This window comes from Schistocerca gregaria, chromosome 4 (assembly GCF_023897955.1).
Source record: "Schistocerca gregaria isolate iqSchGreg1 chromosome 4, iqSchGreg1.2, whole genome shotgun sequence".
In the NCBI taxonomy this organism is placed as follows: domain Eukaryota; kingdom Metazoa; phylum Arthropoda; class Insecta; order Orthoptera; family Acrididae; genus Schistocerca; species Schistocerca gregaria.
Window position 1 is genome coordinate 222,074,008 of NC_064923.1, and position 22,869 is coordinate 222,096,876.

At 44.0% G+C, this 22,869-nt stretch overlaps 1 protein-coding gene across 1 annotated transcript in view; it reads right to left on the reverse strand.

Moving 5' to 3' along the window:
- LOC126266814 (uncharacterized) overlaps positions 1–22,329 on the reverse strand; it is a 34,328-nt gene extending 11,999 nt beyond the window's left edge. Inside the window, exon 1 of the mRNA XM_049971369.1 lies at positions 22,289–22,329. Within this exon, the coding sequence (XP_049827326.1) occupies positions 22,289–22,306 (18 nt within the window). The 5' untranslated portion in view covers positions 22,307–22,329. The remainder of the gene's footprint in view (positions 1–22,288) is intronic.
- Between the last annotated feature and the right edge of the window lie 540 nt (positions 22,330–22,869).

The window sequence follows — 22,869 nt, forward strand, 5'->3', positions numbered from 1 at the left end:
AATAGTATATTTTCCGCAGCAACCTATCGCTATCAGTCTGCAGAGACATTACAGTGTGGTAATTACAGTGCAGTTCTTTTTTTATTGCACTACACCAGCGTAACATCTTGTACTATGGAGTCATCTGTTTGGTTTACCAAACGTTGGAGATAAGTTGCACCAGGTATCTCAGAGATTGCCACCTACATCCGTATCTACTCTCCGCAAGCCACCTTATGGTGTGTGATGGAGGCTACTTTGTGTAGCATTGTCACTTTCTTCCGTTTCTGTTTTGGTGGTGCACGGGAAGGAAGATGGTTGGCGGGCCTCCGCGAGAGTTCAGATCTCTTTAATATTGGCTTAATGGTCTTTTCGTAAAACATATGTAGCAGGTATCAGTATATTGGCTGGACATTCTAGCACGGCCAAACTTTCAGGAAACATTACTCGCACACAAATAAAGAAAAGATGTTATGTGGACATGTGTCCGGAAACGCTTAATTTCCATGTTAGAGCTCATTTTAGTTTCGTCAGTATGTACTGTACTTCATCGATTCACCGGCAGTTGGCCCAATTGAAGGAAGGTTATGTTGACTTTAGCGCTTGTGTTGACATGCAACTGATTGCTCTATAGTACTAGCATCAACCACGTCAGTACGTAGCATCAACAGGTTAGTGTTCATCACGAACGTGGTTTTGCAGTCAGTGCAATGTTTACAAATGCGGAGTTGGCAGATGCCCATTTGATATATGGATTAGCACGGGGCAATAGCCGTGGCGCGGTACGTTTGTGTCGAACACATTTCTAGAACGAAGGTGTCCCGACAGGAGGACGTTCGAAGCAATTGAAAGGCGTCTTAGGGAGCACTGAACATTCCAGCCTATGACTCGCGACTGGGGAAGACCTAGAACGAAGTGGACACCTGCAATGGACGAGGCAATTCTTCGTGCAGTTGACGATAACCCTAATGTCAGCGTCAGAGAAGTTGCTGCTGTAAAAGGTAACGTTGACCACGTCACTGTAAGGAGAGTGATACGGGAGAATCAGTTGTTTCCGTACCATGTACAGCGTGTGCAGTCACTATCAGCAGCTGATTGGCCTCCACGGGTACACTTCTGCGAATGGTTCATCCAACAATGTGTCAATCCTCATTACAGAGCAAATGTTCTCTTTACGGATGAGGCTTCATTCCAACGTGATCAAATTTTAAATTTTCGCAATTAACATGTGTGTGCTGACGAGAATCCGCACGCAATTGTGCAATCACGTCATCGACACAGATTTTCTGTGAATGTTTGGGCAGGCATTGTTGGTGATGTCTTGATTGGGCCCCATGTTCTTCCACCCATGCTCAATGGAGCACGTTATCATGTTTTCATACGAGATACTCTACCTGTGCTGCTAGAACATGTGCCTTTACAAGTACGACACAACATGTGGTTCATGCACGATGGAGCTCCTGCACATTTCAGTTGAAGTGTTCGTACGCTTCTCAACAACAGATTCGGTGACCGATGGATTGGTAGAGGCGGACGAATTCCATGGTCTCCACTCTCTCCTGACCTCAACCCTCTTGACTTTCATTTATGGGGGCATTTGAAAGCTCTTGTCTACGCGATCCCGGTACCAAATGTAGAGACTCTTCGTGCTCGTATTGTGGACGGTTGTGATACAATACGCCATTCTCCAGGGCTGCATCAGTGTATCAGGGATTCCATGGGACGGAGGGTGGATGCGTGTATCCTCGCTAACGGAGGAAATGTTGAACATTTTCTGTAGCAAAGTGTTTGAAGTCACGCTGGAACGTTCTGTTGTTGTGTGTTTCCATTCCATGATTAATATGATTTGAAGAAAAGTAATAAAATGAGCTCTAACATGGAAAGTAAGCGTTTCCGGACACAAGTCCACATAACATATTTTCTTTCTTTGTGTGTGAGGAATGTTCCCTGAAAGTTTGGCCGTACCTTTTTGTAACACCCTGGGAAGGGTCCCAGATGGACGAGCAGAAGTATCAGCTGCATTTTTTTTCGTAAGCTGTCTCTTTCGTCTGTTACTGAATCTCAGTCTGGCATCTGCTTTCCCTACGATTACTTATATGTTGTCGTTCCACATTAAATGGCTCCGTAAGCATACTTCTGCATGTTTTATGCATGTGAGTGCCACGGTGCTGTTTGTGTAGGCAGCAAAAGTGTTTAGTGTGATGACAGCATACATACAGCTCAAGATAAGACAGGAATTCGAAAGGTAACCATGTAAAAAGACTGCACCAGACGATGAAGCGATTTTTCAGTTACAACAGCAGAGGTACATCATCACATGTGAGTAAACTCGAAACCGATATTTGAGTAAAAGGGATACAAAAGTTAAGTGTAAAGCTAAATTCATGAATATGGGTACTGAGACCAAATGCAAAGGAACTTCTTATTTGTTTAGAAGATTGGAAAATTCAGGAGACATAGATGTTCTTTGCCTATTTGAACGTCGTGTAACTACAGGGATAAAAAATGAAATATATGTGGATATAACCTAGCATCATTCTTATGTAAGATCAACATGAAAAAATGAGGTGTTGCTACATACGTAAAAGACGAACAAAAAGTAAAAAATAATTAATCAATCATATTTGCGCAAATCAGAACCTGGTATATGAGTGTAAGATGCTACAGTCTTACGGATCCACACTAAGAAAGTCTCTGCTAGTTTCAGTTTTGATCCCTTTGTCAGATAAAAGGAAACAGTTAATAGTTTGTAGCTATGTCAACGTAGATTCCATAAAAGATGCTGACAGAAAAAGAAACCAGGGAAGTACGAATAGGATTTACATTTCGAAGGTTTCATATAAATTTAATTATGTTTATAGATGGTTCATTCATCCTCGGAATTGAGAATGTCGACGATATTTACCTGTTATCGATGTCAACACTGGTGAGATGTCGGTCCCGAAAATTCCAAGACTTTCAAGAATGTTTTAAGTTTAAATTGTTTGTGTAATTTCACATTCGCTATTTAAATTATTCGTTTTTTTGGAGTTATATTGAGATGTTGCGCTAATTGAAATTGCAGATGCGTTGACTTCTCTGCTTTTGTTCCTGTTGCAATTAATCGTAAGATTTAACGGAAGTCTCCAGTGAGAAATCAGTAGAGCCAGCCATAGGTCTATTGCTGTTACACATCTGTTGAATGTTCTGTGAGCTTCAACGGGTATTTGATGGGATAGTGGAACTTCATCCGAAACAATGGAAATGCAATCCTGAATCAAATACCGTTATTGCTTTGCTCTGAAACATTACAGGTGCTGTATGCATCATACGCAAAGACTGCAAGAGGATGTTTGTATATAGAATAAGCAGTTAATAAAGGAATTGTAATGCTAGCACCAGCATGGCGTTGGTAGTTCGGGTCGCCTTACACTTATCGCTAGTAGATGTCAAAGGCATTGTTTTCACGGCAGTTGGTGACTACTTCATCGTAGCACAGCCAATAGCCATGAAATATTTATAAATTGTATATACAAACCGTGATTGTGACTCGCTCTACCTATTACAGAAAACCAGATCAAAATCTCTACAGCATTTTCTGATACTTTTGACAGATTACAAATGCAATGTAAGTTTGTAATAGCAAAAGAATATTTTTTATTTGACATAATTAAAAATTAACAATGTTTGTATTTTTCAGTTACTTTTACTGTGAAACCTCGATTCTTGATAAATATCACGATTATAGGTCAACAGGAAGTACCCCATAAGTTAACAGCAAATACGCTATGGGTTTTGATGAGTGAGTTTGCCAGTATAAAAATTACTGTTTGCAATGTCTATGTAATAACGGTCTACTATGAAATGTATTTCAGAGTTGCATGCATGTCTGAAGGAACAGACACTGTTCTAATCTATAGCTGTATGGTTAAGTGTATTTGCAGTTATCAATATGATGAGCCCCATCTGTACAATTTATCGGCGATGTACGAAAATTTGTGCCAGGCTGGGACTCGAACCCAGATTTCCCTCTTTACGCACTTGGTCGCTGTAATCACTCTGGCTATCTGGGAATGCTTCCAGGGCCGACCCAAGCCGCTCCCCCCCCCCCTTCCCCCCCTCCCCCGCCAACGTCATCGTGTGCCCATATCCTGGACTCGCTCAAACGCTGTGATTCTCCCCACAGGAAGTGATTTATTAATGTTGTGGGCTTAGCCCAGGCATGTAAATACTGTTTGCAGTGCACGTGTATAACGGTCTACTACGCAATGTACTTCAGACATACATACGTATCTTCTGGTTACATTGATGAAAATTTAAAATTTTTATGCCGCCATGGGCCGCAGACCATAGTATGTGACATAAATTTCAACTTGTTACCTCCACTCGTTCCTGAGAAAAACGAATCTTAACAGACAGACAGACACAGAGGCACGCAGGCAAGCAACACTATGTTGGTCTGAGAACTCTTTGTGCAAAAGAGATCTTAATTAATAATTTTAGAATTCTTGTTTAAAAATAAGATAAAACGTGTGGAATGAAAAGAAACGTACAGGGAAATGAATGATAATGCGAATTACAGTGTATTTAATAACTAATTTCTATCAGTGTTTAGAAGTAATTTTGCCAAAATAGTTCAGAAAGCCTGTTACAAAAGCAAGTTTGCCATAGATAACAGAAGTGAGTAAAATGTCATTTAGAAGGAAGGGAGTAATTCCTGTGTAACCAAAACATGGTTGAAAAAAGGTTTGTTACTTGCATTCTACAAGAAACACTGTGTTGCCTTAAGAAAATGTATTAAAAGATCGAGAACATACACATTATGACAGAGATCAATAGTACTGAAAACAAAATTAAAACAATATGGAATATGTTACACGAGAGGCAGAACAGCCAGTTATTATACAAGATACCATCTCAAATTGAATGGCTGTGTTGTGGTTGATGATTCACAAGATGCAATGGTCAATTTTTAATTGTAACAACGAAAGTACGATAAAATAGTTCATTTGAGGAAGCAAATGAACGCAGTAAAAATAAATACAATAGAACTTTAATCAACTAAACGCAATGCGCTCTACCTACCACTGGCAGTATCACACTCATAACGCTTTTCACAAAACCTCTTTCATGTCGTAGATGGAATTCAGAACCTGAAGGACTTGTTCGAACATAATAAATCACGTCATCATCTATTCGTGAGAAGAGTCACCAACACAGAGTATTTCTTCCCACAGGCACAAATGCACCACGTTAAAAATCTTTATAATAAAGGTGACAGGAAAGATATAGTTATCATCTAACTTTCTCACAGACATCATTTTCAAAAATAGTCGTCGGATGACGTTTCCGGACATGGTTCCTTAGCTTCGATTTTTCCTCAAGATATTCTCTACAACCCCTCGAAGTCTGTCCCAACATTTCCGGGACACCCTGTAGGTACAATAGGACTTAATGAAGTGAAATGGGAAGAATATAAGGGTTTCTTGTCAAGTGAATTCAGGCTAGTTTCTATAGCATCAGAAAATGTAATAAAGAAATAGGATTCTTTATGAATAGGAAAGTAGGGCAAGATGTTACTTACTGTAAACCGTTCAGTCATAGGGTTGTTCTCACCGGTTCGACAGGAAATCAAGGCTGACAGCAGTAGTTAAGGTATTCCTACCGATGTAAAAGGAGAAGATGAAGGGTTAGAGTAGGAACTCAGTATGTGAATGGAAATTAAAATCTTGCAGTCATGGAGGATTCCAACGTTGTGGTAAGGGAGGAAATCGATGACTGCATCACGGACGTATACGGACTCGGTAGTAGGAATCAGACAGGAGACAAACCGTCGAGTTCTACAATAAATTTTGACTGGTAATAGCGAATACACCGCTCAGAAATCGGAAGAACAGGAGGTGATTTAGAAAAGGCTCGGAGCCCCAGAAAGATTCGAACTGTGTTACGTTATGGTGGAACAGAGGTTCCGAAATCAGATATGTACGCTGGTGGCAGTAGAATCGTTCTGCACTCAGATTCAAATTTTCTCAGTAGTGTTCCTCGAGAAGAACGTCCCTCTCCCTCACGGGATACCCATCAGAGTTCGCGAAGCGTCTGTGTAGTACTTGAGTCTTGTTCGAACCTACGGGTAACAAATCTACGAGGGTAATCTCAATAGTAAGGTCACCTATTTTTTTATAAGTACATAGACCTGTTTATTACTACAATGGTTCACATCAGTTTACAGCTTGAACATTTAGCTATTTTTCGACATAATTACCATTTCTGTCGATGCATTTTTGTAGACTCTGGGGCAGTTTTGTATGCCCATGTCATACCAGCTCGCCGCCATTCTGTTCAGAAAGTTACGAATCTCTTCTTTCACCTCGTTGTCGGAGTTGAATCGATGGGACCACAATTAAAGCTGACAGATACTGTGAGACTGAAAAAACTCAAACGGGCAATTCAGAATCGGAGAAGAGGAATGTTGAGCAAGGGCGTACACATTCTCCATGACAACGCTCGCCCACACATCGCTCGGCAAGCCGTTGCTCTCCTGCAGCAGTTTCAGTGGAACATAATCACCCACCCACCCTATAGCCCTGACTTGGCACCCAGTGACTATCACCTGTTGCCTAGGTTAAAAGAACATTTGGCCGGAAAGCAATTCAGCTCCGACGACGAGGTGAAAGAAGAGGTTCATAACAGCATGGCGGCGAGCTAGTATGACATGGGCATACAAAAACTGCCACAGTGTCTACAAAAATGCAGTGACAGAAATGGTGATTATGTCGAAAAATAGCTTAATGTTCAAGCTGTAAACTGATGTAAACCATTGTGGAAATAAACAGGTCTATGTGCTTATTTAAAAAGGTAGGAGACCTTACTTTTGGGATTACCCTCGTAGCAGCCCGCCTCTGAACTGCTTCAATGTATTGCTTCAGCCCGACCTGGTGCGGATCCCACACACTAGAGCAGAACTAAAAAATGTGTCGCAATAGTGTCCTGTATGTGGCAACCCTCACAGATGATCTACATTTTTCTAAAATTCGCGCAATCAACTGTTCCACTACATATCGCTTTATATCATTATGCCTAGATATTTAACCGAAGTGACTGTGTCAAGCAGCATATTACTAGTGCTGTATTCGAACATTACAGGTTTGTTTTCCTACTCATCTTGATTAAGTTACATTTTTCTAGATTGAGAGCTAGCTGCTATTCATCAAGCCAACTAGAAACCTCGTCTAAGACATCTTTTACCCCCCCCCCCCCCTACAGTCGCTTAACGATGATAACATCATGGACGCTACAGGATCATCAGCAAACACCCTGTCCACCAGATCATTTATGTACGAGGGCTATCCACAAAGTACATTACGTTTTGGAATTAAAAATAAATAAAGTATTGGAATTTTTTATTATATACAGATGAAAGCCACACTTAAATACTACTGTTCTACATAGTTGCCATTTAAATTAAGGCACTTATCGTAGCGATGGACGAGCTTGGAAATTCCTTCGTCGTAAAATTCGGCCGCATGCGCCTTCAACTACGTGGTTACCTCTTCTTGAAGCTGTGCGTCGTCTTCAAAACGCTGCATAGCCAACCAATTCTTCATTGCTGGGAATAAATGGAAGTCGCTCGGTGCCAGGTCGGGACTGTACGGCGGATGAGGAAACAACTCCCGCTTAAAACATTCGAGAACTTCACAAGTGGCATTTGCCGTGTGGGCCCGGGCGTTTTCGTGAATCAGCAAGATCTTCTGAGTCCAACTTTCCCCTGCGCTTGTTTTGTATTGCTCTTCTGAGGTTGTGCAGAGTTTGGCAATACCTTTTAGAGTTTATTGTAGTGTCTCTTTTAAGGAAATCAACAAAAATCTCACCTTTTCTGTCCCAAAAGAGGTAACCACGTGGTTGAAGGCGCAGGCGGCCGAATTTTACGACGAAGGAATTTCCAAGCTCGTCTATCGCTACGAGAAGTGCCTTAATTTAAATGGCAATTATGTAGAAAAGTAGTATTTAAGTGTGGCTTTCATCTGTATATAATAAAACAGTTTCCAATACTTTATTTACTTTTAATTCCAAAACGTAATGTACTTTTTGGATAGCCCTCGTATATAGAAAATAAAGCGACCCTATCACACTTCCCTGAGGTAATCCTCACTACACCCTTGTTTCTGATGAACAATCGCAATCGGTGACGAAGTACTGTGTTCTGTTTCTTAAGAAGTCTTCGAGTCACTTACATACACTGTGTGATCAAAAGTATCTGGACATCCCCAAAAACATACGTTTTCAATATTAGGTGCGTTGTGCTGCCACCTACAGCCAGGCACTCCATATCAGCGACCTCAGTAATCATTAGACGTCGTCAGAGAGCAGAACGGGGTGCTCCGCGGACTCACTGATTCGAACGTGGTCAGGTGATTGGGTGCCACTTGTGTCATACGGTCTGTATGCGAGATTTCCACACTCCTAAACACCCCTAGGTCCACTGTTCCGCATGTGAGAGTGAAGTGGAAACGTGAAGGGACACGTACAGCACCGAAGCGCATAGGCCGACTTCGTCTGTTGACTGACAGAGACCGCCGACGGCTGAAGAGAGTCGTAATGTGTGATAGGCAGACATCTGACCAGACCATGACACAGGAATTCCAAACTGCATCAGGATCCTCAGCAAGTACTATGACAGTCAGGCGGAAGGTGAGAAAATTGGATTTCGCCGTCGAGCGGCTTCTCATAAGCCACACATCACGCCGGTAAATGCCAAACGACGCCTCGCTTGGTGTAAGGAGCGTGAACAGTGGACTATTGAACAGTGGGAAAACGTTGTGTGGAGTGGTGAATCGCGGTACACAATGTGGCGATCCGATGGCAGGGTGTGGGTATGGTGAATGCCCGGTGAACGTCAACTGCACCGTGTGTAGTGCCAACAGTAAAATTCGGAGGCGATGGTGTTATGGTGTGGTCGTGTTTTTCATGCAGGGGGTTTGTAACCCTTATTGTTTTGCGTGGCACTATCACAGCACAGGCCTAGATTGATGTTTGAATCAACTTCTTGCTTCCTACTGTTGAAGAGTAATTCGGGGATGGCGATTGTATCTTTCAACACGATCGAGTACCTGTTCATAATGCACGGCCTGTGGCGTAGTTGTTACACAATAACATCCCTGTAATGCACTGGCCTGCACAGTGTCCCGACCTATGGGTTGTTTCGGAACGCCGTCTTCGTGCCAGGCCTCAACGACCCACATCGATTCCTCTGCGCAGTGCAGCACTCGGTGAAGAATGGGTCGCCACTCCCAAAGAAACCTTCCAGCACCTGATTGAACGTGTGCCTGCAGGAGTGGAAGATGTCATCAAGGCTAAGGGTGGGCCAACACCATACTGAATTTCCGCATTACCGGTGGAGGGCACCACGAACTTGTAAGCCATTTTCAGCCAGGTGTCCGGATACTTTTGATCACATAGTGCATCTGGGAAGCTATTCCGTACGCTCCTATTTTCGGTATCTGTGTGCATAATGTAGAATGCATTTCGGTTCAAATGGCTCTGAGCACTATGCGACTTCTGAGGTCATTAGTCCCGTAGAACTCAGAACTAGTTAAAGCTAACCAACCTAAGGACATCACACACATCCATGCCCGAGGCAGGATTCGTACCCGCGACCGTAGCGGTTTCGCGGTTCCAGACTACAGCGCTGAACCGCACGGCCACTTCGGCCGGCTGCATTTCGGAAATCTAGAAATATGGAATCTGTCTGTTGCTCCCCTTCCATGTTTCGCAGTGTATTATGTGAGAAAAAGGGAAGCTGAGTTTTGCACGAGTGATGCTATCGAAAACCGTGCTGATTCGTGGACAGGAGCTTTCCCATCTCAAGGAAATGTATAGTTTTGGAACTGAGAATAAGTTCAACAATTCTAAAATTATATGTGGCTTCCCTATACTAGGACTGACTTGTTTGGAATCGTCATTAAAACGCTGAACTGCAGACCTTCATCACAGCGTCAAAGTAGTTCTTCATAGTGCGCTGTCGCCGTTAAGGATAGTTGCTAACTTTCTTATGCAAATACGTTTGTATGATTCATTGCTTAGGGAAGAGCGAAGAATTGTTTTCTTTTCTTTCGCTATTATGCTTTTATAAAGAGCAATGCATAATTTTGTATAATTTCGGACTCAGTTTATAATTCAGTCGTTTTTACAACGAATTAGTGTTACAGGAAATCCATTTCTCCCAGATTTGTTTGTAGTCTCTAAGAACTATTATTCTTTTCGTCGTTGAGGTGGTTTTTAATTTTAGTTTTTATCCTTCAGTACCACGAATATTATGAGGTATTCTGCCAACCAGCCAGGTACATCCCATTAGGTTGGTTCTTCGATATTTGACGAAAGTGATAATAGCGCTCCTATAACCGAAGAGTTTTCGAGAACTTCATACATAAATACGACTGCATCTTCCCCATTTACCGGTTTTAGAATATGCAGCTGTGGATCAGAGCTATAAACGGAAACCGTTTCTGGGCGTCATATTTAAGCTACGTTTTGGAAGAGATACTGACACGTTTGGAACGAAAAATCCAGTAATAATACTGAATTAGACACTGCAGTGGTGTCTACGTTTGAACTAAAGCTTCCATGAAGACTGAAACTATTTGTCTGACCGGGGCCTGAACGCAGTTCTTATCCTTTAAAAAGAACACTGTTAGCCTTTGACAATCTGAACACTTGTAGAGATCTGAAGGATAGATTTTATGCGCCATTACCTGTACCCGTGGTCTAGGGGCAGTCCGCTGTTAGCAGCGGTGGGGCGAGGTCGTCGTGCCCGTGTCCCCCTGTTAGCGCACCGCGCGCCAGTGCAGTGTTTACTGTTTACCTCCCGCTGCGGCGAGTGTCACGCGTCCGTGTCTCGGTAGTGCCATGGCGACCTCGTATCGCAAGTCCACAATTAAGATCACATTTCAAGCGGACTACGCAAGACCTCGAGCACTTGACGTTGAACGTTTCATCCGAGAAGAACTGCATATTGCATCTCAAGACATCATTGGGATCCACTTTTCTATAACACAAAGTGTCGTCTACATAAAAATGATCAATGAAAAGGCGTGCACTGATGTTGTGTGCCGACACGCTCATGGACTTAAATTTAAGCATTCTGATGGTCACATAGGAAATGTCACGATCGACCACGCTGGATTAGGCCTTCGCACTCTGAGGGTCTTCGAGCTGCCATTCGAAGTCCCGCCAGATGTTGTGATGACAGCTTTCAAACCGTACGGCAACGTGCTAAGCCACTTGGCTGAAAAATGGCAAACGTTTGAGACGTACCCCGTCTTAAATGGAGTGAGACAAATTAAGATTGAACTGACGAAGCATGTGCCATCCTATCTTGTAATTGGCGGCTGCAGAGCCATTGTCATGAACGACGGACAACCCCGTACTTGCGCCGGCTGTGGCCAGGAAGGACATGTCCGATCGGCATGCATTCAACGCCGACTGACTCAGACACCGGTTGGTGAAGTTCCATCCCCGGCGACGCCTACTTCACTCCCCGTCACGTATGCAGCGGCTGCAACCGCAACAGCTGTTCCTGCCCAGGATCGTAGCACCATATTGCAGTCAGTGGTCGATGACCGTGTGGCGGACAGAATATCCCCCTCTACGACGCCTTCGGCAGACTTGCCTCAAGACGGTGATCAACTGTGCCACCAAGACGAGCCTAAAGAGAAGATGGAAGTAGAAACTAAAATTGTCCTGACCTCTGCCTTCCTACCAATGGAGACCGCATCAGATGATTGTCGCCCGCACTCTGACACAGAACAACATGTCCGGAAACAACGGTCCCCTCGAAAACGCAAGAAACGGCGCCATACGCCGTCCGATGATTGCCTGCTTCGGATGTGTGACCCGGACGAATATCCGGCGTCGGACGACGCTCAGGACTCTACCACCGCAACTCAACCTTCCCATCACGATGCTACGGCGGATACAATTTCTGAGCCACGGTCTGACAACATCACTTCTGCTACTGAACATACGCGCAAGCGCTCTACTGACAGCACTAATCAACAGCTACCAATTGCTGCATCTGATTCTTGGGCGGATGATATCGAGGATGAGCCACAGCACCAGGAGGATGCCGAAGGCAGAGATGCTCCCTCGGCTGCACCCAGCACCAGCCAACAACAGTGACTACGGCTGTATCGTCAGCCTCTGTGGGGCCGCCCCCGCCGCCCACACCTGGCCTCCTACACAACCCAGTTGCCGTCCTGGCTGACCAAACATACCGTCTAGCGACGATTAACATCAACAACATACGTGCCCGACATAAACTAGCGATGCTACAGGATCTACTCAACGCAGCAGACATGGACATTGCGCTCCTTCAAGAGGTGTATGTCGCCGACTTCAAGGGACCCTATGGCTACCAGACTGGGGTCTCACATGCGTCTGCCAATGGCAGTGGTGTGGCGATCCTCTTCCGCGACGGTATATCCGCAGAAGACGTCGAGTATCTCCCTGACGCCAGAGGCATGGCTCTTACTATCCAAGGAGTCAAACTTATTAACATCTATGCACCGTCAGGATCTGGTCGGCGTCGCGAACGATCCACCTTTTTCGCTCATACAATCACGCCCCTCTTTATGGGCCGTCAGGACGCCTTGATAATGGGAGGGGACTTCAACTGTAGCCAAGCACCTAAGGATCAGTTACCACATCATTCTCCATGCGCAGAACTTACGACAATTATAAATAATCTTCAATTGGTGGACTCGTGGGAACATGTTTGTGGCGATCGGCCCGGATTTACTCACTACACCAGCCATTCCTCCAGCCGCATCGACCGGATTTACATCTCGCGCTCCATAGCTGTGGGGACAAGAGCTGCCGAAGTTTGGCCCACAGCTTTTTCTGACCACGACGCCTACATCTGCGCTATTACCCTCGGCCGCCAGAAGATATGGCACAGCCGTGGTCCTTGGAAGTTGAACGTCGCTCACCTAGCTTCTCAGGAATGCCGCCGCCTTATAGAGAACACGTGGGACTCTTGTAGCCGCCGGCGTGGCACCTACCGGTCTACACTGTCGTGGTGGTTACTCTGGGCCAAACCAGCCCTCCGGAAGACCTTGATAGGCTACGGCCGAGATGTTGCAGCCTGGAAGAGACATACCATGGACTTTTACTACAGCATCTTAAGGGAATGTGCAACACTGCCGTACTCACCTGCACGGCAGGTGACGGTGAACCGTGCCAAGGCACAGATAATCAGATTAACACGTTGCCACCTTGAGGGTGCGATCGTCAGAGGGGCACAGGAGGAACCGTCTACGTACCACGTCATTGCAGAACGACGGCGCCGACGCAGGACACTGATCCAAGCTATCACGACGGAAGACGGACGACGCCTTGATACCCAGCGCTACATAGGGAACGCCCTTCATGCTCATTATACTATGCTGTACTCGGAACATCGACATCCCCCAGAGGTGATCGCCGAAGTCTCTCAACTCACTTATGGCTCGATCTCTCCGACAGCGGCGGCGGATTTGACTGCTGATGTAACGGAAGAGGAAATCATTGAAGCAATACAGGCTGGGGCTGCTCATAAGTCCCCGGGACCTGATGGCCTTCCTCTGGAATTTTACCGGACGTACCAACAATTGCTGGCACCAGCGTGGACTGATATTTGCCGCGATCTTATGTCTCCCACGACGCAGATACCTGGGGCTTTCCTAGAAGGACTGATAGTGCCCATACACAAACCACGAGGCGGATCCAGGATCAGTGACTATCGGCCCTTGACCTTACTCAACAGTGACTTGAAGATTTTCACCCGGCTTCTGGCGGCACGCCTAAAGCGATCAGTACGATGTGTTGTGTCGCAGGACCAGGCATCGTTAGGTGGTGACCATAATATTCGCACTGCATTGTGCCGATATAGAGATATGATCGCGCTAGCCAAAGGTCGCCAACTGCCAGGAGTTTTGGCCTCACTCGACTTTAGCCAGGCCTTTGACAGAGTCGACCACACGTTTTTGATGGAGGTACTGCGACACATGGGGTATCCGGACGTCATAGTTAATGTACTGATGCGTCTCCTACGCGGCGCGACGTCCAAGGTGTTACATAATGGCCGTCTTACGCCGCCGATACAGATCCAGTGATCCGTGCGACAAAGCTGTCCTCGTCTTGGAACCACTCCTCTGCCGCCTCCGACAACGCCTGACTGGGATGTCCCTTGGTGGACACACTTTTTGCTGCACTGCCTATGCGGATGATCTGGTACTCCTTCTTCGCAATAATGACGATGTTCGTGCAGCACTGGCGTGGGTGGCGACCTACGGCGCGGCATCGGGGAGCCATCTCAATCTCCACAAATCACACGCTCTGTTTATAGGCAGAGGCCTACCCGACGAGAGCGTCGCACCGCTACGAATCAGTGACACATTCCGCTGTCTTGGCATTGATTTCACATCTGACATGAAGCGTTCAACAGCCCTTAACTACAAACGTTTATTGAATCAGATGAGAGCAGGAATAAGTGACCACCGTCTATCTAGACCTCCTGCAACGGACACGATATGCTAACGTCCATTTGGCGTCACGTATCCCCCATTTTGCACAGATACTCCCCATACCACCTACCCTGGCTCACCGCATGTTGGCGGTTTTGGGATCCTTTGTTAATACGGGCATGTTATTTAAGATTCGTTACGAGTCCCTAACCCTCCCGAGGAGCAGAGGGGGTTTAGGCCTTTGTCATGTCCAGAACAGAGCAAAGGCCCTGTTCGTCAGATGTCACCTGCAACTGTAGCGATGAGGTCCGACGTGCCTCACAAGTCTCTTACTGGAGGCCTTACGACCAATCTCAGTCGCACCCCCTGTGATGATGTCGGACATCCCTGCACCTTTCTTCTACATTAGCCAGTTCTTCCTTGAATTAAGCTATATCCGCACTGCACTACTACCCACACGCTTGATGATGACGAGGGCGATATATGCTGCCATGCAAATGAACATGACGCCGAATGTGATTGAAAGCAAACACCCCAATACAAAGTGGCGCGCTGTGTGGCAGGCAGTGAATGCCACCACCCTTGATACTGACGTGCAATCTGCATGGTACGTAACTGTTAATGGGAAACAGGCCGAATTACTAAATGTCTTCTTCCAAAGCTGTTTCACAGAGGAAGACTGCACTGTGCTTCCTTCTCTAGATTGTCGCACAGTTGACAAAATGGTAGATATCGAAGTAGACGACAGAGGGATAGAGAAACAATTAAAATCGCTCAAAAGAGGAAAGGCCGCTGGTCCTGATGGGATACCAGTTCGATTTTACACAGAGTACGCGAAGGAACTTGCCCCCCTTCTTGCAGCGGTGTACCGTAGGTCTCTAGAAGAGCGAAGCGTTCCAAAGGATTGGAAAAGGGCACAGGTCATCCCCGTTCTCAAGAAGGGACGTCGAACAGATGTGCAGAACTATAGACCTATATCTCTAACGTCGATCAGTTGTAGAATTTTGGAACACGTATTATGTTCGAGTATAATGTCTTTTCTGGAGACTAGAAATCTACTCTGTAGGAATCAGCATGGGTTTCGAAAAAGACGATCGTGTGAAACCCAGCTCGCGCTATTCGTCCACGAGACTCAGAGGGCCTTAGACACGGGTTCACAGGTAGATGCCGTGTTTCTTGACTTCCGCAAGGCGTTTGACACAGTTCCCCATAGTCGTTTAATGAACAAAGTAAGAGCATACGGACTATCAGATCAATTGTGTGATTGGATTGAGGAGTTCCTAGATAACAGAACGCAGCACGTCATTCTGAATGGAGAGAAGTCTTCCGAAGTAAGAGTGATTTCAGGTGTGCCGCAGGGGAGTGTCATAGGACCGTTGCTATTCACAATATACATAAATGACCTGGTGGATGACATCGGAAGTTCACTGAGGCTTTTTGCAGATGATGCTGTGGTGTATCGAGAGGTTGCAACAATGGAAAATTGTACTGAAATGCAGGAGGATCTGCAGCGAATTGACGCATGGTGCACGGAATGGCAATTGAATCTCAATGTAGCGAAGTGTAATGTGATGCGAATACATAGAAAGATAGGTCCCTTATCATTTAGCTACAAAATAGCAGGTCAGCAACTGGAAGCAGTTAATTCCATAAATTATCTGGGAGTACGCATTAGGAGTGATTTAAAATGGAATGATCATATAAAGTTGATCGTCGGTAAAGCAGATGCCAGACTGAGATTCATTGGAAGAATCCTAAGGAAATGCAATCCGACAACAAAGGAAGTAGGTTACAGTACGCTTGTTCGCCCAATGCTTGAATACTGCTCAGCAGTGTGGGATCCGCACCAGGTAGGGTTGATAGAAGAGATAGAGAAGATCCAACGGAGAGCAGCGCGCTTCGTTACAGGATCATTTAGTAATTGCGAAAGCGTTACGGAGATGATAGATAAACTCCAGTGGAAGACTCTGCAGGAGAGACGCTCAGTAGCTCGGTACGGGCTTTTGTTGAAGTTTCGAGAACATACCTTCACCGAAGAGTCAAGCAGTATATTGCTCCCTCCTACGTATATCTCGCGAAGAGACCATGAGGATAAAATCAGAGAGATTAGAGCCCACACAGAAGCATACCGACAATCCTTCTTTCCACGTACAATACGAGACTGGAATAGAAGGGAGAACCGATAGAGGTACTCAGGGTACCCTCCGCCACACACCGTCAGGTGGCTTGCGGAGTACGGATGTAGATGTAGATGTAGAACAGTTGTGCCAGTCCCGCCTACATCGCATCCACCTCGCTGATTCCCCCTTGTGTGCCACATGCCAAGTGATTGACACAGATGAACATCGTTTCGAATGCGGGTCGGCAAAGGACGTATGGTATTTGGTGCGTCAGATATTGGCTTTTCTCACACGCACGACTCCTGACAGGATAACTACCCGATCACTTCTTTTCCCCGATAAGATTTATTTCCCAAGAGCAAAAACGAACTCTGTGACGTGGATCAGCGGCCACGCTGTTCACTACCTCTTCGGTAATGGCGAAAAGACAGTACCCGATTTTTGGTATTACCTCAACGAACGACATTGTGCGATCGTCAAGAACCCTAAATATAGACAATATTTTTCTAATTTCCTTTTGAGCGCATTCCATAATCCGCCTCGCAGCTGGATTATCGATGACATGAGATGATAACCATAGCACCTCTTCCCAGTTCCATTTTTTTTTATGAGATTTGAACAAACAGCGGAAACAACACAGCAACGAGAAGACAGTCATCGAAAAATTCGCAGCGGGCTATAGTATGGAGCATCCTTTGTCGTAACGGGACGACTTCCTATTATTCTGTTCATGTAGCCGAAGAGGAACGGCCTTCCTTTTGTACATTTGTATAAAAAAAATGAAGTAAAAGTAAAAAAAAGCAGAAAAACAAACCGTCCAAAATCCTTTTTTTCTCATTTTTGTTAAAAAAGCGGCTAGGATAGCTGGCTATTAAAAAAAATGCCTATTTGTGTTACGTACGCATTTTGTAATTAAAAAAAAGTGGTTAAGTAAAAAAAATTAAAAAAAGTTGGTAGAGCAATAAAAAAATAAAAAAAGTTGGTAGAGCAATAAAAAACAAAATAAATAAAATAAAATAAAAAAAAGTTGGTAGAGAAAAGATATAAAAAAAGGGGTAGCGTCTTTGACTCATAATCAAAACGTCTTCGGTCCGGGGTTCGATCCCTGGCACTGCCTAAATTTTGATAAATAATAAGCATTGGTGGCCGAAGACTTCCGCCATAAGAAGTAAGCCTCATTCTGCCAACGGCCTTTTCAAAGAGGGCGGAGGAGCGGAAAGAGGTTCAGGGCACTCTCTTGTCCTAGGGGTGGGAAATTGCCCCTAAAGGCGGAAGAATCAGCAATGATCAACGACATGAGGATGCAGAAGGCAATGGAAACCACTGCATTAAAGACACGTAATGTGTATCCACAGGACATGTGGCCTATAGTTGAAGGAGTGTCATGATGATCTCTCCATTGACAAAAGATTCCAAAATAGTCCCCCATTCGGATCTCCGGGAGGGGACTGCCAAGGGGGAGGTTACCATGAGAAAAAGATTGAATAATCAACGAAAGGATAATGTTCTACGATTCGGGGCGTGGAATGTCAGAAGCCTGAGCGTGGTATGGAAGCTAGAAAATCTGAAAAGGGACATGCAAAGGCTCAATCTAGATATAGTAGGGGTCAGTGAAGTGAAGTGGAAGGAAGACAAGGATTTCTGTCCAGATGAGTATCGGGTAATATCAACAGCAGCAGAAAATGGTATAACAGGTGTAGGATTCGTTATAAATAGGAAGGTAGGGTAGAGGGTGTGTTACTGTGAACAGTTCAGTGACCGGGTTGTTCTAATCAGAATCGACAGCAGACCAACACCGACAACGATAGTCCAGGTATACATGCCGACGTCGCAAGCTGAAGATGAACAGATAGTGAAAGTGTATGAGGATATTGAAAGGGTAATTCAGTATGTAAAGGGGGACGAAAATCTAATAGTCATGGGCGACTGGAATCCAGTTGTAGGGGAAGGAGTAGAAGAAAAGGTTACAGGAGAATATGGGCTTGGGACCAGGAATGAAAGAGGAGAAAGACTAATTGAGTTCTGTAACAAGTGTCAGCTAGTAATAGCGAATACCCTGTTCAAGAATCACAAGAGGAGGAAGTATATTTGGAAAAGGCCGGGAGATACGGGAAGATTTCAATTAGATTACATCAAGGTCAGACAGAGATTCCGAAATCAGATACTGGATTGTAAGGCGTACCCAGGAGCAGATATAGACTCAGATCACAATATAGTAGTGATGAAGAGTAGGCTGAAGTTCAAGACATTAGTCAGGAAGAATCAATACGCAAAGAAGTGGGATACGGAAGTTCTAAAGAATGACAAGATACGTTTGAAGCTCTCTAACGCTATAGATACAGCAATAAGGAATAGCGCAGTAGGCAGCACAGTTAAAGAGGAATGGACATCTCTAAAAAGGGGCATCACAGAAGTTGGGAAGGGAAACATAGGTACAAAGAAGGTAGCTGCGAAGAAACCATGGGTAACAGAAGAAATACTTCAGCTGATTGATGAAAAGAGGAAGTACAAACATGATCCGGGAAAATCAGGAATACAGAAATACAAGTCGCTGAGGAATGAAATAAATAGGAAGTGCAGGGAAGCTAAGACGAAATGACTGCAGGAAAAATGTGAAGACATCGATAAAGATATGATTGTCGGAAGGACAGACTCAGCATACAGGAAAGTCTAAACAACCTTTGGTGACATTAAAAGCAACGGTGGTAGCATTAAGAGTGCAACGGGAATTCCACTGTTAAATGCAGAGGAGAGAGCAGATAGGTGGAAAGAATACACTGGAAGCCTCTATGAGGGTGAAGATTTGTCTGTGTGATAGAAGAAGAAACAGGAGTCGATTTAGAAGAGATTGGGGATCCAGTATTAGAATGGGAATTTAAAAGAGCTTTGGAGGACTTACGGTCAAATAAGGCAGAAGGGATAGATAACATTCCATCAGAATTTCTAAAATCATTATGGGAAGTGGCAACAAAACGACTATTCACGTTGGTGTGTAGAATATATGAGTCTGGTGACATACCATTTGACTTTCGGAAAAGCATCTTCCACACAATTCCAAAGATGGCAAGAGCTGACAAGTGCGAGAATTATCGCACAATCAGCTTAACAGCTCATGCCTCGAAGCTGCTTACAAGAATAATATACAGAAGAATGGAAAAGAAAATTGAGAATGCGCTAGGTGACGAACAGTTTGGTTTTAGGAAAAGTAAAGGCACGAGAGAGGCAATTCTGACTTTACGGCTAATAATGGAAGCAAGGCTAAAGAAAAATCAAGACACGTTCATAGGATTTGTTGACCTGGAAAAAGCGTTCGACAATATAAGATGGTGCAAGCTGTTCGAGATACTGAAAAAAGTAGGGGTAAGCTATAGGTAGAGACGGGTCATATACAATATGTACAACAACCAAGATGGAATAAGAAGAGTGGACGATCAAGAACGAAGTGCTAGTATTAAGAAGGGAGTAAGACAAGGCTTTAGCCTTTCGCCCCTACTCTTCAATCCGTACATCGAGGAAGCAATGATGGAAATAAAAGAAAGGTTCAGGAGTGGAATTAAAATACAAGGTTAAAGGATATCAATGATACGATTCGCTGATGACATTGCTATCCTGAGTGAAAGTGAAGAAGAATTAAATGATCTGCTGAACGGAATGAACAGTCTAATGAGTACACAGTATGGTTTGAGAGTAAATAGCAGAAAGACGAAGGTAATGAGAAGTAGTAGAAATGAGAACAGCGAGAAACTTAACATCAGGATTGATGGTCACGAAGTCAATGAAGTTAAGGATTTCTGCTACCTAGGCAGTAAAATAACCAATGACGGACGGAGCAAGGAGGACATCAAAAGCAGACTCGCTATGGCAAAAAAGCATTTCTGGCCTAGAGAAGTCTACTAATATCAAATACCGGCCTTAATTTGAGGAAGAAATTTCTGAGCATGTACGTCTGGAGTACAGCATTGTATGGTAGTGAAACATTGACTGTGGGAAAACCGGAACAGAAGAGAATCGAAGCATTTAACATGTGGTGCTATAGACGAATGTTGAAAATTAGGTGGACTGATAAGGTAAGGAATGAGGAGGTTCTACGCAGAATCGGAGAGGAAAGGAATATGTGGAAAACACTGATAAGGAGAAGGGACAGGATGACAGGACATCCGCTAAGACATGAGGGAATGACTTCCATGGTACTAGAGGGAGCTGTAGAGGGCAAAAACTGTAGAGGAAGACAGAGATTGGAATACGTCAAGCAAATAATTGAGGACGTAGGTTGCAAGTGCTACTCTGAGATAAAGAGGTTAGCACAGGTAAGGAATTCGTGGCGGGCCGCATCAAACCAGTCAGTAGACTGATGACCAAAAAAAAAAAAAATCTGTCTTAAAATTTCGGTGGGAATGTACTCCTGAGAGACAAAATAGTCAAAATCTAAAGTTTAGCTCCAGACGGGAATATTAATTATCTTTCTTTAAGATCACAAGTGTATTTTATGTATTGTAGTATCGCTAATGTTAACTAACAAAACAAAGGTAATTAGTATCACGATAATTTATCTGTCGGCTAATTTACAAAAAGAATACGATGCAAATTATTTTACCCTTTTCAGTCAGGAACGAGTGTGTGAAGGAAAGCACCTTCCTTCCAAGATTGTATTTCACTCTGTCTCCCTCTTTTTCTCTTTCTCTCTCTTTGCTCTGTAAGGGCTCACTTACCTTGTGGAAAAGGAAATACGTTGCTGAAAGTGGGAAGATTTCATACATTAACAGCCAACACCTAACCGAGGGTTGGAAGTGAAGCAGACAGCAGGAGTAAAACAACCATAACAGTTATTGAAGTCCGTTATTCCGAACACAGACGTAGGAACATTAAGACAGAAATGATTTTAGGGAGATACGATAGGTGTTGTGTGATAAAAGGAACGGCCATTTCTACAACATTTCACATAGATATCAAGGTTCCCGCATTTATAATGACTCTGGGGACGAACGATAGTTCAGTCACTCTTTCACGTTAATTTCAAAATCGTGAACAATACAAATGAAAAATTTCTTCCTTAAGATTTCATAACTCAACAACTGCGGGCGAAAAACCTACATAACCCAAAATGAGGATGTCAACAGTATGACATGATCACATAGGTTAATTACAGGATGTTCGGAAATTCCCGTTACAAACTTCTAGGACTTGTAGAGGGGAGCGAGTACATAATATTTTGGCAGGAACTTGTATATGGAAACACAAGTTTTTTTTCTATGACGGATTCAATTCAGATGTCGTACTCATACTGCTTGAGGAACTGAATCAGGTGTGACGGAGTATAAATATTAGATAACAATTCGAAAGAAAACATAACGAGCATGCTGGGTTCTTTTTTGATTTCGAATAATGCTAATGCATAATGTTTAACCGTTAATACAAACAAATGTTCTTATGTGATAAATGGATGTTTCATTATGTTTCCTTTCGAATTCTTACCTAATAATCGTACTGCGTCACGCCTAATTTAATTCCTCAAGCAGAAGTGGATGAGTTAAACTCTGTATTGAAATATTCATAGAACGAAACCGGTGTTTCCGAACACAAGTTCCTGTTCAGAATATTATGTACTCACTCCCCTCTACAGGTACTAGAAGTTTGTAACGGGAATTTCCGGACACCCGGTATATCGTAGCCAGATGCTGTGTTTAATACAAAGAAAGTCTTTACAGTACTCACACACGTTCGGGGTAGCATCAGGCACGTTTCACTGCATAAAGAAAACTAAACGCCGTGTGCCTACGTGTGAATTCCTACTAAAGAACGATAAGGCAGTCGTGTATAATGTTATCAGTCAGAACAAAACATATCGACGTTCTTAGAAAATTAGCTAGTAAGGAAAGCAGCGTGTCGACCTTCGTGAAAATGATAACAGAAAATATATGCGGAACAGTTGGAGAGAGCGTAGTTTGTTCTCTGAAACAGAAAAATGGTTACTTATGAACATTAGCTTACAGTATTTGAGTGTGATAGTAACACTGAAGATTCATATAGGATCCACTGCAGTCCGTTATTTCCCAATATACCTATTAATTCTGGAAGGATGGGAGCAGTGACAGTGCGATTAATTCTGAATGTTACCAGGTTTGCAAGATCGATTGCAGTAGGCGTGGCGTATGTTTATTATTCCCCATGAGGCCTGGCACTCAGGCGAACAATGGACAAATATCTTGTGTTACATACAACTTGCAATTTTTAGAATTCCTTGTGGTTTTTGAGAGTAAAAGTAATTTACTTGTGGAGAGCAATTTGGGAAACTT